The 12847-nt window shown below is 44.4% G+C and overlaps 1 protein-coding gene across 5 annotated transcripts in view; it reads left to right on the top strand.

Moving 5' to 3' along the window:
• The first annotated feature begins 2496 nt into the window (after positions 1-2496).
• Klhl22 (kelch like family member 22) overlaps positions 2497-12847 on the top strand; it is a 39069-nt gene continuing 28718 nt past the window's right edge. Inside the window, exons 1-3 of one of the 5 annotated variants that reach the window (XM_071618028.1) lie at positions 2612-2629; positions 6132-6186; positions 8079-8342. In XM_071618028.1, coding sequence (XP_071474129.1) covers positions 8116-8342 — 227 coding nt within the window. In that variant the 5' untranslated portion in view covers positions 2612-2629; positions 6132-6186; positions 8079-8115. Of the gene's footprint in view, positions 2630-6131; positions 6187-8075; positions 8343-12847 lie in introns of all 5 variants that reach the window. The other 4 variants (XM_027924298.2, XM_027924301.2, XM_027924299.2 and 1 more) reach the window with 4 other exon arrangements.

Genomic DNA, 12847 nt, shown 5'->3' with positions numbered 1-12847 from the left:
TACCACTGAGCCACAACCCCAGCACATAACATTAAATCTGAAGCCTCAAGAATAATTTTCTTGGACTGAGGCTGTGGCTCAGTGGTAGAGTGCTTGCCTGGCACTTGTGAGGCCCTGGGTTCAATCCTTAGCACCACATAAAAATAAATAGAATAAAGGTATTTAAAAAAAGAATAATCATCTTTGATTCCATATCCCACTTTCTAGATACACTGGGGCAGGGTTTGAGTCCCCAAGATCTGTGGTCTTGTCCTCATGGCTTTACTGGGTATAGCCCAGGCAGCAGCTCCCATTTGCTGGAGTCACAATTTGGAATTGCATACTGGTAAGCTCCACTGGTCTGCAGTTTCAGAAGCAGTCCTGCCCCATGGCTGTGCCAGGCACTGCCCTAGGTAAGGACTTTTTACAGTGGCCCTTGTGGCAGTTCTCTGGTAGTTTTTTACAGTGGTCCTTGTGGCAGTTCTCTGTCTGGTAGCCGAGGCTTTTCTAGGCATTCTTTGAAATCTACATGGAGGTAGCTGCACCTCACAATTTATGCACTCTAGATTGTGGTGAAGATGGCACCACACCTGGGGCAGGCAAGGAGTGCTATGACAGAAATTGGGGAGCCAATAGATGGGTGAGGTTCCTCTTCTGACATCTTTCTATTCCTGAGGCCTTGACATTCTGGGCCTGTGATGCTAAAGGCAGCATTAATAATTTCTAAAATGCCTCTGGGGTCATTTTTCCACTGTCCTGATGAATAGCACCTGGTTTCTATGGTTCCATACTGATCTCCTTATCATAAGATTGTTTGGCCATACCTTGGAGTTCTTTTCCGGATGTGCTTATTTCATTCTTTACAACATGGCCAGACTAAGAATTTCTGAAATGAATCTTTATAAAAAAAACATATTTACTTATTTATTTTTATGCAGTGCTGTGGATCAAACCCAGTGCCTTACACGTGTAAGGCCAGCGCTCTACCACTGAACTACAGCCCTTGCTCATAAATCTTTTTAAAAAATTATCTTGTGGTACTGTGGATCAAATCCAGTACTGGGCCCTTTCCTGTGGGGAAGGCCATGAGACATGCCCTTCACTGATCTGGGCATGACTTTGGTTCTGTCAGCTCTACCCACCATGAATGCACAGATGGGTGGAACACTCTTGCCTTAGTTTCTCTATGAATCTAAATAGCTTTTTAAAATTCTTGGCTTAATATAGTATGGATGCAAGGGCCTCACACACACTACTGAGTTATACCCAAGCCCAGTTTTCCAAGTCTTTTTTTTTCTTAATTTTTAAATTTTTTTTTAAGTTGTTGATGGACCTTTATTTTATTTTTATGTGGTATGGGGATCGAACCCAGTGCCTCACACATGCTAGGCAAGCACTCCACCACAATTCCAGTCCTGCTTTATTATTATTATTATTATTATAAATTCTGTCCTTAATCATTTCTGTCTTCTCACATTTTACTATAAGTGGTCAAGGGAAACCATGCCACACCTTCAACACTTGCTTAAAAATTTCTTCTACCAAAGATGCAGGTGTGCACCATTAAGCCCAGATAGATACCTTTGTGTTCATTTTTGTTGCAAAAGTAGCTGAAACCTATTCATCCAACACAAAAATTATATTACCTTAAAAAATAAAGAAAGAAAAATCAATGTCAACAGGTTACTCAGGATGGCTGGGGACAGGCTTCAGGATTGAGAGCAGCCATTTACTCCAGAATGTACAAAAAACAAAATCAACACCTGTTCAAACTGGCTTTGTATATTTTCCCTACACCCGGCAGGGGGCGTGCGACCTTCAGAGGCCTTATCTACTTTAAGAGAAGTGTGCTGGCGATCAGAGGCACACCCCTATAGTCCCAGCTACTCTGGAGGCTGATGTAGGACCATCGCTTTTGCCCAGGAATACTAGACCAGTCTAGGCAGCTGGGCAGCATAGCGAGACACCATCGTGTGTGTGTATGAATGAGGGAAGGCGAGAATGAGGAAGGGAGTGAGAGAAAGAGAAGAAATAAGGAAGGGAATGACTGAGTAAATAATGGAATGAGTGAAGGAAAGGAGAAATAAATGAGGAAGATGAGAGAATGAAGGAGGGAATGAGTGAGTCAGTGAGGGAGGAAGAGATGAAGGAGGGAATGATGGATGAATGAATATGAGGGACAGAGGGAGTGAAGGAGACAGAGTGAGTGAAGGAGGGATAGTGAATGACAGAGCGAGGGAGGGAGGGAAAAGAGAAGGAAATGGTTTTACACCGCGTGACCCTCGCCAATAGGTGTTTGTTCCTTCATTCACTCGTTCCGCTCCACCAGGTGCCAAAAGCAGTGTCAGCGGCGGAGGCCACCTCCGCAGTTGCGGCCCTTTTCAAAGAAAAACAGGCCCTTCGGCTGCAGTGTAGCCCTTTCGGGCACCCGCTTCCGGCAGCGAGCCGCAGAGTGACTCCCCCGCCTCAGCCGACGCCCCCAGGCCTCCGTCCTCACCGCACTACGCTTGCGCGGAGGACCCACGTGATGACCAAAGATCCCGCCCCGCCCCCTGCAAGTGCGGCCTCAGCTTGCGGCGGCACCAGGTCAGCTGCGAGGCGTGGGCCGTGCGGGCCCGGCGGGCAGGCTGCGGGGAGCGCAGGCTGTGAGGTACCTGCGCAGGGCAGGGTCGAGCGATCTGCGCGGGAACGTGAGGGAGGGCGCGGCCGGAGGCGCGGGGGCGGCTGCCTGAGGCGAGCCCGCGGCCTGACGTGGCGGGGGCGCGGCGGGCGGGACCCCCGGGTGCGGAGAGATTGAGAGCAGGCTCTTTGCTGGCAGAGGATATGGGCCTCCGCGCAGCTGTAGGCCGTCTGACTTCCTAATCTGCTGGCCAGCCCTGTCGCCCAGGCAAGTCCAAGTGTGGCCTTCCTCAGCCGCGACGCTCGGCGCTGCACGGAGCTGGACTTGCAACAGGCGGGCAGGTCCGGGTCTGGCCGATGCCACCTGGTGTGATCTAGGTTTGCCAGGCCTTAGTTTGCTCTGCCGCGCGTCCAGGTCTGGGCGGGGTGGGAGGGTGGCAGAGGCTGCAGCCGCGGGTGCTCATCCTCATCAGGTTAAGGGATTTCCTGAGAAGCCGGGGATCGCGCTCTCTGTGCAAAATTCTCGGGTCCCACTATTTTAGATAGTGGGCAGGGGAAACAGAACGGATCTGGGCCTGCGCAGCGGGGACGCCACCACCTTAAGCCCCGGGCTCCTCCCCAGGGGGCCCCTAGCTCTGGGCCTTGTCGTTGAGGCTGGGCCTTGAGCTGGGAAAAACTCATTCTGGAGCACAAATGGGTACCGTTTGAAAGCTTCCCTTCTGGAAATTAGAACCCACTCCCTTCTCTGTTCTCTGCAAGCTGTCCGCTTTGCTTTTGTTGCAGATTTGCTTCATACTGCTAAGGATTGGGGTTCGGTGAGGGCAGACACTGCTTGTTTGGGGGCGGTACAGAAGACTGAGGATGTCTACTCAGTAAATGATGTTTGGAATTGGGTTGAATATTCCTCTGAAATGCTTTTGGCTGTCTCATCCATAAATTCATGAAAATTCGTTTTATGTCCTTCAGTTTGTACCTGTTTGGGACTTTCTAGTTTCCTCTCTGCTTCCTCCTAAAACTTTGAATAGCATGAAATGGAGGAACCTTGCTTGGGATGACTAGAATTGGGGATGTTATGGGAGTGGGGTAAGGGGAGGGCTAGTGGAGGGCTTCAGGTTAGGGTAACCCTCTGTCAAATGGAAAGGGTGAGATGGATGCCAGTGTCTTGAGTTTCCACAAGTCCTCTCACCAACACCACTGTGGTACTGGGGTTTGAACCCAGGGCCGCAGACATGCAAGGCAAGAGCTCTGCCACAGAGCTCCATCCCCAGGACAGACAGACACACACATACATTGGGTTTTGAGACAGGATCTGGCCAAGTTGCTCAGGCTGGCTTCTAATTTGCCATCCTCCCACCTCAGCCTCCCAAGTAGCTGGTGTAAGCGTGCACCACCAACACCCATCTCCAGGAACATTTATTTATTATAGAAAAGTATCAGAAATGATTAACAAAGAATGAGTCACATTTTCATCTAATTTTTTTTTTCGTACCAGAGATTGAACCCAGGAGTGCTTAACCCCTGAGCCACAGCCCCAGCCCTTTTTGTTTTTTATTTTATTACTGAGGTTGGCTTTGAACTTGTGGTCCTCCTACCTCAGCCTTCTGAGCCACTGAGGTTACAGGCATGTACCACCACGCCCAGCTCCACCTAATTCTTTACTTTAAAAAGTACTACCGATTACAAAAATGTGGTTATAGTCAGAATTACTGTTCTTTTTAATTTAAATCAGCAAAAGTGTAAAAGCTGGACAGTGGCCTGAATCAGGTTTTCATTCTTTGTTGGTGGGGAGAATAAATTGGTACAACCTCTATGGAGGGCAATTTGGCAATGTTCATTAAAATGACAAGTGTACTCTAAAAATAAAATGACCCAGCAGTTCTGTATCTAGGAAATATTCCTCAGATATCTGCTGCACGTATGGCACATCTAAATGACTCAATGCACAACTGTTTGCAATAGCAAACAATGGGAGAAAGCCCATATGTTTCACCAGTATTGGGGGTCAGCTGGGCAGGGGTTGAGAATGTAGCTCAGTGGTAGAGCACTTGCCTAGTGTACATGAGGCCCTGGGTTTCATCCCCTGTGCTGTGGAAAAAAACCCACAGATGTCTTCTGGAAGGGTATGCAGGAAAGTGAAATAAAAGTTTCCTCTGAGAGGAGATCTGGTTAGTGCATACATGGAAGGGCCTTTTGAATTTGAAACATTAATGTATTACATATTCGAAAGAATATTTGAGAATTTCACTATTAAACATCTCAAATAGGATAAGTACATAGCAGGAATAATATTACTGTCAAATTCTAATGTTTTGTCTTACATGTTTTTTCTTGTTTTTTTAAGAAGCAAAACATTCCCTTTTTTCTTCCTAGAGAAAATGCTCATCCTGAATTTGACGTTTCTTGGTTTGTTTTGTTTTGTTTTTGGTACTGGGGATTAAACTCAGGGGCACTCAACCGCTAAGCCACTGAGCCACATCCCCAGCCCTTTTTAATTTAGGGACAAGTTCTCGCTAGGTTGCTTAGAGTCTCGCTAAGTTGCTGAGGCTGGCTTTGAACTCGCAATCCTCCTGCCTTAGCCTCCCGTGCCACTGAGATTACAGGTGTGTGCCACCATGCCTGGCTCTTGTCTTATAAATGTGTTTATAGTGTTTTATGCCATACTATCTATCTATAAGCAATATTGGATAGTATCATTTTGTATGTCTTCAAACTTTTTGTAAACCAAGTTGTACTATAGTGATTCTGCAATTTGCTGTTTTCTTTCTGTATGACCTTGAGATTTTACAATTTTGGTAACTGTATCTTAAGTTCTAATTTGCTCATTTTAACTATTGGCTGTGGTTCTGTTGAATTCCTGTGCCCCAACACCTGTTCTCCTCAAGGTGATGTTTTGGTAATGGCTAGTGCTTCTGCAAATACATGGTCTTCAATGTTGCATTTCAGGCTGTGCTTCTTCATAGCAGGGAATTGTTTTTCACTCTCCACTCAGCACCTAACTGAGTTCCTTTAATTGTGCTTGATAAACACGCTTTGCCTGTACACGGAAATCTTCCTGTTTTATTATGCTTGTTCTTATGGTGGATGTTTAGGGAATAGCTACATGTATACTAAAAGGGAAGATGAGCTGCTGCGCTCAAAGCTATGGCAACCCTGTCTGAGAGGTTGATGTTTGTTAAGACAGTCAGTCATCATGATCACCCCTTGAGAAGGAGGCCTCTTGAATGTATGGTGGTCACAGTGGTGATGAGGAAGTTAAGATTTGGAAATAGGAGCCAAGTGCCCAGAGTCTGTGGTTAGCAAGTATGTCCACAGGCACTTTGAGATGCTTGTGAGATAGATCCCTCCAGAATACTACATCTCCTAATGGTGAATAGATATGACAGGTTCCAGTGGTTGGGCATGTTTATCATATTTATGATAAGGAAATAAAGGTACAAATGATTGAGCTAGACCACAACCAATATAGGATTATGAGGGGGTCTAGGAGAGAGACTGAAAGTGTTGAGAGGATGACAGTTTTTTCTTTTGGCCAGGAAAAGGAAGGAAGACCTGAAGGAGGATTTTGAACCAGGTCACAGGGAGCCCCAGGTGGGAAGCAGTAAGGAATTATCATTTAAGAAATCATATGGTAAACTCAGGGCATTTTAGTACCTTCTTGTGGCCTGGACAGAGGAGCTAGGGAAGATGAGGCAAGAGGTAGGAAAATCAGTCGGGGCATCATTCCCTTGATCTGATCCTGAGTAAGGGCTGTGGAGGAATAAAAGGGTAACTCTCTGAGACAGGAGAAAGGGAAAAAAATCAACCTGAGGGTCTGATAGGGCACAAGACTTAAAAGAGAGCTTATTGAGACCATGTGGTTTCCATATGGAAACAGAAGCAGTACCAGTGACAAAAATAGATGGGTCGAGAGGACTTCTGGCTGGATTAGGCACTGAACTGGAGAGGTGATTGGGAATGCAGGTTCTGGGGAAAAGTGTGGGCTAGAGCAGGGTGGGTGAGATGAAAGGAAGAGATCAGGAAAAGGGGACTTGCCATAGGGCAGTTTCCAGGCAGGAGATACTCCTAAGCCGGAGGTAATCAGTGAGGATATGCCTTAGCTTTGGCCATCTCTGGGGCCTTGGTGAGAAAGATGAGCCAATCCACAGTGGGAGGAAGGAGTGAGTTGGGGAGTAGGGGTGGGCAGAAGTCCTAAATTCAGGATACAGACTGGAGAGTTGAGTGTGTCTGATGGGAGGCATTAGAGCACACAAGTTCAGGAGGAGGGAGACGTGGGCAGCAGGGAGGTATGTGCTCCTAGACCTCAGTAGTGAGTAAGGATACCTCTTTTTGGACAGTTTTATATTAGAATCTCTTTTTCATTTTTGATTTTAAAAATAATGTAGGGGGACTGGGGATGTAGCTACATTGGTAGAAACCTGGCCTAGCATGTGTGAAGTCCTGGATTTAATCCCTAGCACTGGGGGAAAAAAAAAAGGGATATAGCAGGGAATTTAAGAAGATACGTATTTGGGGAGGGGAAAGTAGGGTAACTTGAGGTACAAAGAGCAAATATTCATGGCCTTGTGACTGATTGGCCACTGTATAGCCTAGAAACCATGCAGCTTTTGCTCACCATGCAGACCACTTATTCCTTGGTCTGGAGCAGCTGGCTGTCTACAGTCATTTCTAGTTTTTCACAGTCTGTATGGCAAAAGTGTGTTGCAATAGGTTTGTATTTCTGGTTGGGATTCTGAGGCTCCCATTCAAATCAGTGTGTAGGTTTCGAGTATACCAATTCAATTATTAGAAAGTAACCTCAAATTTAAAATGTGTTGCAGATGATCTCTAATGCGCCATGTCTAGTCCAAGTTACTATGCTTGACTTTTAGACTCTTAGTAAAAGAAGGCAGGTCCTGGAAATGGTATCTTGGTCCTCACCTTCCAGGAGAGGATTTCCAATTCAGGGACACTGCATTTGGGTTTCCAGACCACTTCTCAGGCCTTGCCTTTTTGGGGGGATAGTTCTGGGGATCAAGCTCAAGGTCTCACACATGCGTGCCTGGCAAGTGCTCTACCATTGAGCTAATACCCAGACAGGTGGGGGGGGGGGAGATACTTTTATCTCTCCTTTTATAGTTGAGGAACCTAAGGCTCAGGGCGGCCATGTCACAAGTCCTTGGTGGGGCGGGCTCACCAGATTTGGGAAAACTTTTACCCAGGTTTCCCAAACACCTTCTATATTACTATATTACTGAAGGAGACAAAATGAGATGAAGAACCTTATGGATGAAGGAACACAGGTCATCAGGAAAAAAGAAAAGTTGAACCAGAGGTGGGAGGAAACAGGGAACCAGAGGGCTTGGAATCATAGGGAACACCCAAGTGAGGGAGGCACAGGAGCAAGAATGAACAGCAGGTGCCTCAGGTACAGAGCTGGCCAGTTCATGCATGGCAAGGGTTCCACTTACCTGCTCATTCCCTGTCCCCTCTGTCTTCAGCAGACAGGCCACAGTGGTGAGGGTTGGTGTGGCTGTCAGAATGGCGGAGGAGCAGGAATTCACCCAGCTGTGCAAGTTGCCCACACAGCCCTCCCACTCACACTGCATCAACAACACCTACCGCAGCACACAGCACTCTCAGGCCCTGCTCCGGGGCCTGCTGGCTCTCCGGGACAGTGGGATCCTCTTCGATGTCGTCCTGGTGGTGGAGGGGAGACACATTGAAGCCCATCGCATCCTGCTGGCTGCATCTTGTGATTACTTCAGGTAAGTTACACCTGTTTTTACAAGGACAATAATACAGGTGATCCTGGCTCTAATATGCAGGCATCCTGGCACTAACAGTGTCTCCTATTCATCCCAGAGCCATTCCATTCCTGTCTCTTGTTTACATCAGAGCCATTCCACTGCCTGCTGTGGAGATTCAGTCAACAAGTGTGACACAGAAGGAGCCTTAAAGTTTGTTCTTTTAGCCATCCCATTTCTTGGTCATGTTCTCTTTATTAAGATAGTCATGCTTGGATTTACTTATAATGTTGCCTTTTATAAAATTAATCTTCTGTTTCAAGTACAATACCTTGGGGTAAAACAGATTTGCCTTTTATTTTACTCTGGTTTCCATCCCTATCCCCATCATCTTCTTTTGGAAAAATTTGAAAAACTGAGGAAAAGTTAAAAGAATAATATGATGGACATCTGAATACATGTCAGTTAACACTTTTGCCACATTGCTTTCCTGTCTTTGTATAGGCATACTTTTTTTTTTTTTTGTACCAGAGATTGAACTCAGGAGCACTCGGCCACTGAGCCATAGTCCCAGCCTTATTTTATATTTTATTTGCTCTCACTGAGTTGCTTAGCACTTTGCCATTGCTGAGGCTGGCTTTGAACTCATGGTCCTCCTGTCTGAGCCTCCCTGGCCGCTGGGATTACAGGTGTGTGCCACTGTGACTGGCTGGCCATACTGTTTTTAGGCAGTAGGAATTGAACCTAGGGCCTCCTGCAATTGAATCTAAGGCCTTCTGCATGCTAAGCAAACATTCTACCACTTAACTATATTCCCAGCCCTTCTAATTTTGAGATAGGGTCTTGCTAAGTTTCCCAGGCTAGCTTCAAACTTGTAATCCTCCTGCCTCAGTCTTCTCAGTAGCTGGAATTACAGGCATGCACCACTGCACCCAGCTATATATACTTTTTTTTTTTTTTTTTTTGTATTTAGATTGAGCCTAGCGGCACTTTACCAATTGCTAAGTTGCCAAGGCTGAATCTGAACCTGCAGTCCACCTGCCTCAGCCTCCCAAGTTGCTAGGATTATAGGCAAGCACTACCATATCCAGCGTACACATACTTTTTTTAAAAAGACATTATAACACCTACCCTTAAGTCTTTTAGTACTCCTCTCATTATCATAATGCTAGCTGAGAGGTGCATATGAGCCCTGGTCACTCTTTTGGCACCCTGTAGGTGCTAAAGCCTAAAGCTGGGTGATTATTACTGTGTACACATTGTCTACACAAATACATAATGTTTAGAGGTACCCTTTCCATGGCACTCACCTTCTGGCTCACACCTCTCCTCCTCAAGTATCAGCCTCTGGCCCTCCCAGTAGTCTCTCTGGCTCCTCCAGCATTTTTCATGACTTCTTGTATGATCCCATGTCAGCCGTAAGCACATTGGGAAGAACCAGTAGCTTGTCTGTCTCACACTCTTGAGCTGGAATCTGCCTCTTAGTCCTATGAGTGCCTAACATGTATTAGGGTTCTACAGACAGAACCAGAACCAACATGATATACATACATGAAAGGAGAGTTATTAGAAGAATTGATTCATTTGGTTGTGGTGGCTAAGAAGTCTCATGAAAGACTTTCTGCAAGCTGGAGACCTTGGGATGCCACTAGCATGGCTCAAAACAAGTCTGAAAGCCTCAGAATTAAAACTGATGATATAAATCTCAGTCTGAGGCTAAAGGCTTGAGAACCCTGGGGAACAATTGATGAATCCTGGAGTCCAAAGGCCAGAGAACCTGGAGTTCTGATGTCCAAGGACAGGAGACAAGAGTGTGCCAACATCAGATAAGGGAGATCACCCTTTCTCTGCCATATTTGTTCTGTGTGGGCCCTAGCTGATCTTCTCCATTCAGTCCACCAACCCAAATCACTCTCTTCTGGAGGCACTAATAATAATGCTTTTTCAGTTTCTAGGTACTCCTTAATCTAGCAAAATTGATACCTAAAATTAACCATCACAAGCATTTGTCACTTGGAGAGCCAAACAGTACCTATGACTTAAACAAATACATTTCTGTATTTCATTTCCTCTCTTGTCTGCATGGCTCTGTACCCTAAGAAGTTGGGTGCCACTACCCTCCTTTCTTGCTGATGGGAATGAAGCTCAGAAGGAGGAAGGGCTTCCAACTGAGAGTGGGACTCACACCCCAGTTTTTCCATGGTCATTCCATTCCACCTCTGATTCTGTTTGATCATTTTTATCTTCCATGCTTGATGGTAGTTTTCCCTTTTGCTCTCTATTTTTAGTTTTAGGAATTATAGAGCAAAATACTTTATGTGTATGTGTGTATATATGTTGGCAGGTACTTGGAATTTAATTCAGAGCCTTGCACATGCTAGGCAAGCACTCTACCACTGAGTTACACCCCTAGTTTATAACCTGTTTTTAAATGTTTCTATATATCTACACACGTTGTCTCTCTCTCTTTTTTTTAACGTCCATACACTTTCTTTTTGCAAACACTAATACACGATTCTAAAACCCCAAAAGTTCTGAAATTCAAATTCATTAAACCACAAAACTATATATATATATATATATATATAATTTTGTCCTGCTTAGTGTGAGTCTATGAATTTTACTTTGGAAATACTAAGGTATTTGAATATGAGGTATTAATCCAGATCCCACTTGGTGTAACCTCCTGTATGGCATATGTATAGTATTTCTTTTTTTGTTGTTGTTAAAAAATATAAATATCTTTATTTATTTTTTTATGTGGTACTGAGGATTGAACCACTGAGCTACAACCCCAGCCCCATGTAGTGTTTCTTTTTCTACTGCTAAGTTATGTTACATCCCCAACATCCCTACTCTTTTTATTTTATTTTACTTTGAGACAGGGTCCCATTAAGTTGAAGAGACTGGCCTTGAACTTGTAATCTTCTTACTTAAACTCCCATATAGCTGGGATTATAGGCGTATACTACCATGCCCAGCATGCACAGTATTTCTCAGTTAAAACTTGAATTCTGAACATTCTGTCTTCACAGTGTTGGATGAGGATTAGGACCAAAAGGAGCCATTGCAGGAAATTTTCTCCTCCACATCATATCAGAGACAGCACACTGGGTTAGGGTTCTGCGCTTTGGGATATCCTGGAAATTCCAGGTACCAACAGTAGAGGTGGCTTCATTCTTTCTGCTGCAGAATGTTCTGTGGTATTCATATCCCTTACTTTTTTGGTTGATCACTAACTGCTGGGAACTTGGTGAACATCTTTTCATCATTGCTGGGGATCAAACTCAGTGCCTTGCACATGCTAGGCAAGTACTCTACCACTGAGTTACATCCCTAGCCCTTGAACATCCTTTTTAAAATTATGATTTTAAAAACACACATGCCAGGCATGGTGGGTGCATGCCTGTAATCACAGAGACTTGGGAGGCGGAGGCAGGAGGATTGTAATTTGAGGTCAGCCTCAACAATTTAGTGAGACCCTATCTTAAAATTAAAAATATAAAGGACTAGAGACTTAGTTCAGTGGCAAAATGCCCCCGGGTTCAACCCCTAGTAAACACACACACACACACAGACACACACACACATGCACCAACAATCACATAAAATTTCATCTCCATTTTTTTAACTGTGCAGCTCAATAGTATTAAGTATATTTATATTGTTGTTAAAAAAAATCAGAAGATTTCATGTTATAAATCTGAAACTCTGTACCCACCAAGCTCTATTTCTTCTTTATCTCCTCTCCACCAACCCTGACAAAACCATTCTACTTCCTTTTTCTTCAAATTTGACTACTCTAGGTACCTCATAAATGGGATCATTTAGTATTTATCCTTTTGTGACTGTTTTATTTTGCTTAGCATAATGACCTCAAGGTCTATCCATGTTGTAGCATAAGACAAAGTTTCCTTTTTTTAAGACTGAATGAATCCCATGGTATGGAAATGCTATATTTTGCTTATCCATTCATCTGTTCATGGATTTGGGGGCTGCTTCCCCCTTTTGGCTATTGTAAATAATATTATCATTAACATGGGTATATAAATATCTCTTTAAGACTCTGTTTTCAGTTCTTTTGGCTGTATCCCCAGAAGTGAGATAGCTGAATTATATGGTAATTCTAATTTTAAGTTTTTGAGGAATCACTATAGCAGTTGTACCATTTTACATTGCCACCAGCTGTGCACAAGGTTTCCAATTTCTCCATATCATTACCAACTCATTATTTTCTCTTTGTTTGTTTTTTAAATAGGGGTCATCCTATTGGGCATGAGGTATGAACATTTTTATTTTAACTTTTTTTTTTAATATTGGTACTTGAATCAGGAGTGTTCTACCCCTGAGCTATGTCCCCAGCCCTTTTTTTTTTTTAATATATATATTTTTAGTTGTCAATGGACATTTATTTATTTATATGTGGTGCCGAGGATCAAACCCAGTGCCTCATGCATTCCAGACAAGCATGCTACCTGCTGAGCCACAGCCTCAGCCCGTCCCCAGCCCTTTTTAATTTTGAAGAA

Source organism: Marmota flaviventris, chromosome 1 (assembly GCF_047511675.1).
Source record: "Marmota flaviventris isolate mMarFla1 chromosome 1, mMarFla1.hap1, whole genome shotgun sequence".
Lineage (NCBI taxonomy): Eukaryota > Metazoa > Chordata > Mammalia > Rodentia > Sciuridae > Marmota > Marmota flaviventris.
Note: the sequence above shows the minus strand (reverse complement) of the source record. Positions and strands in the feature narration are given on the sequence as shown.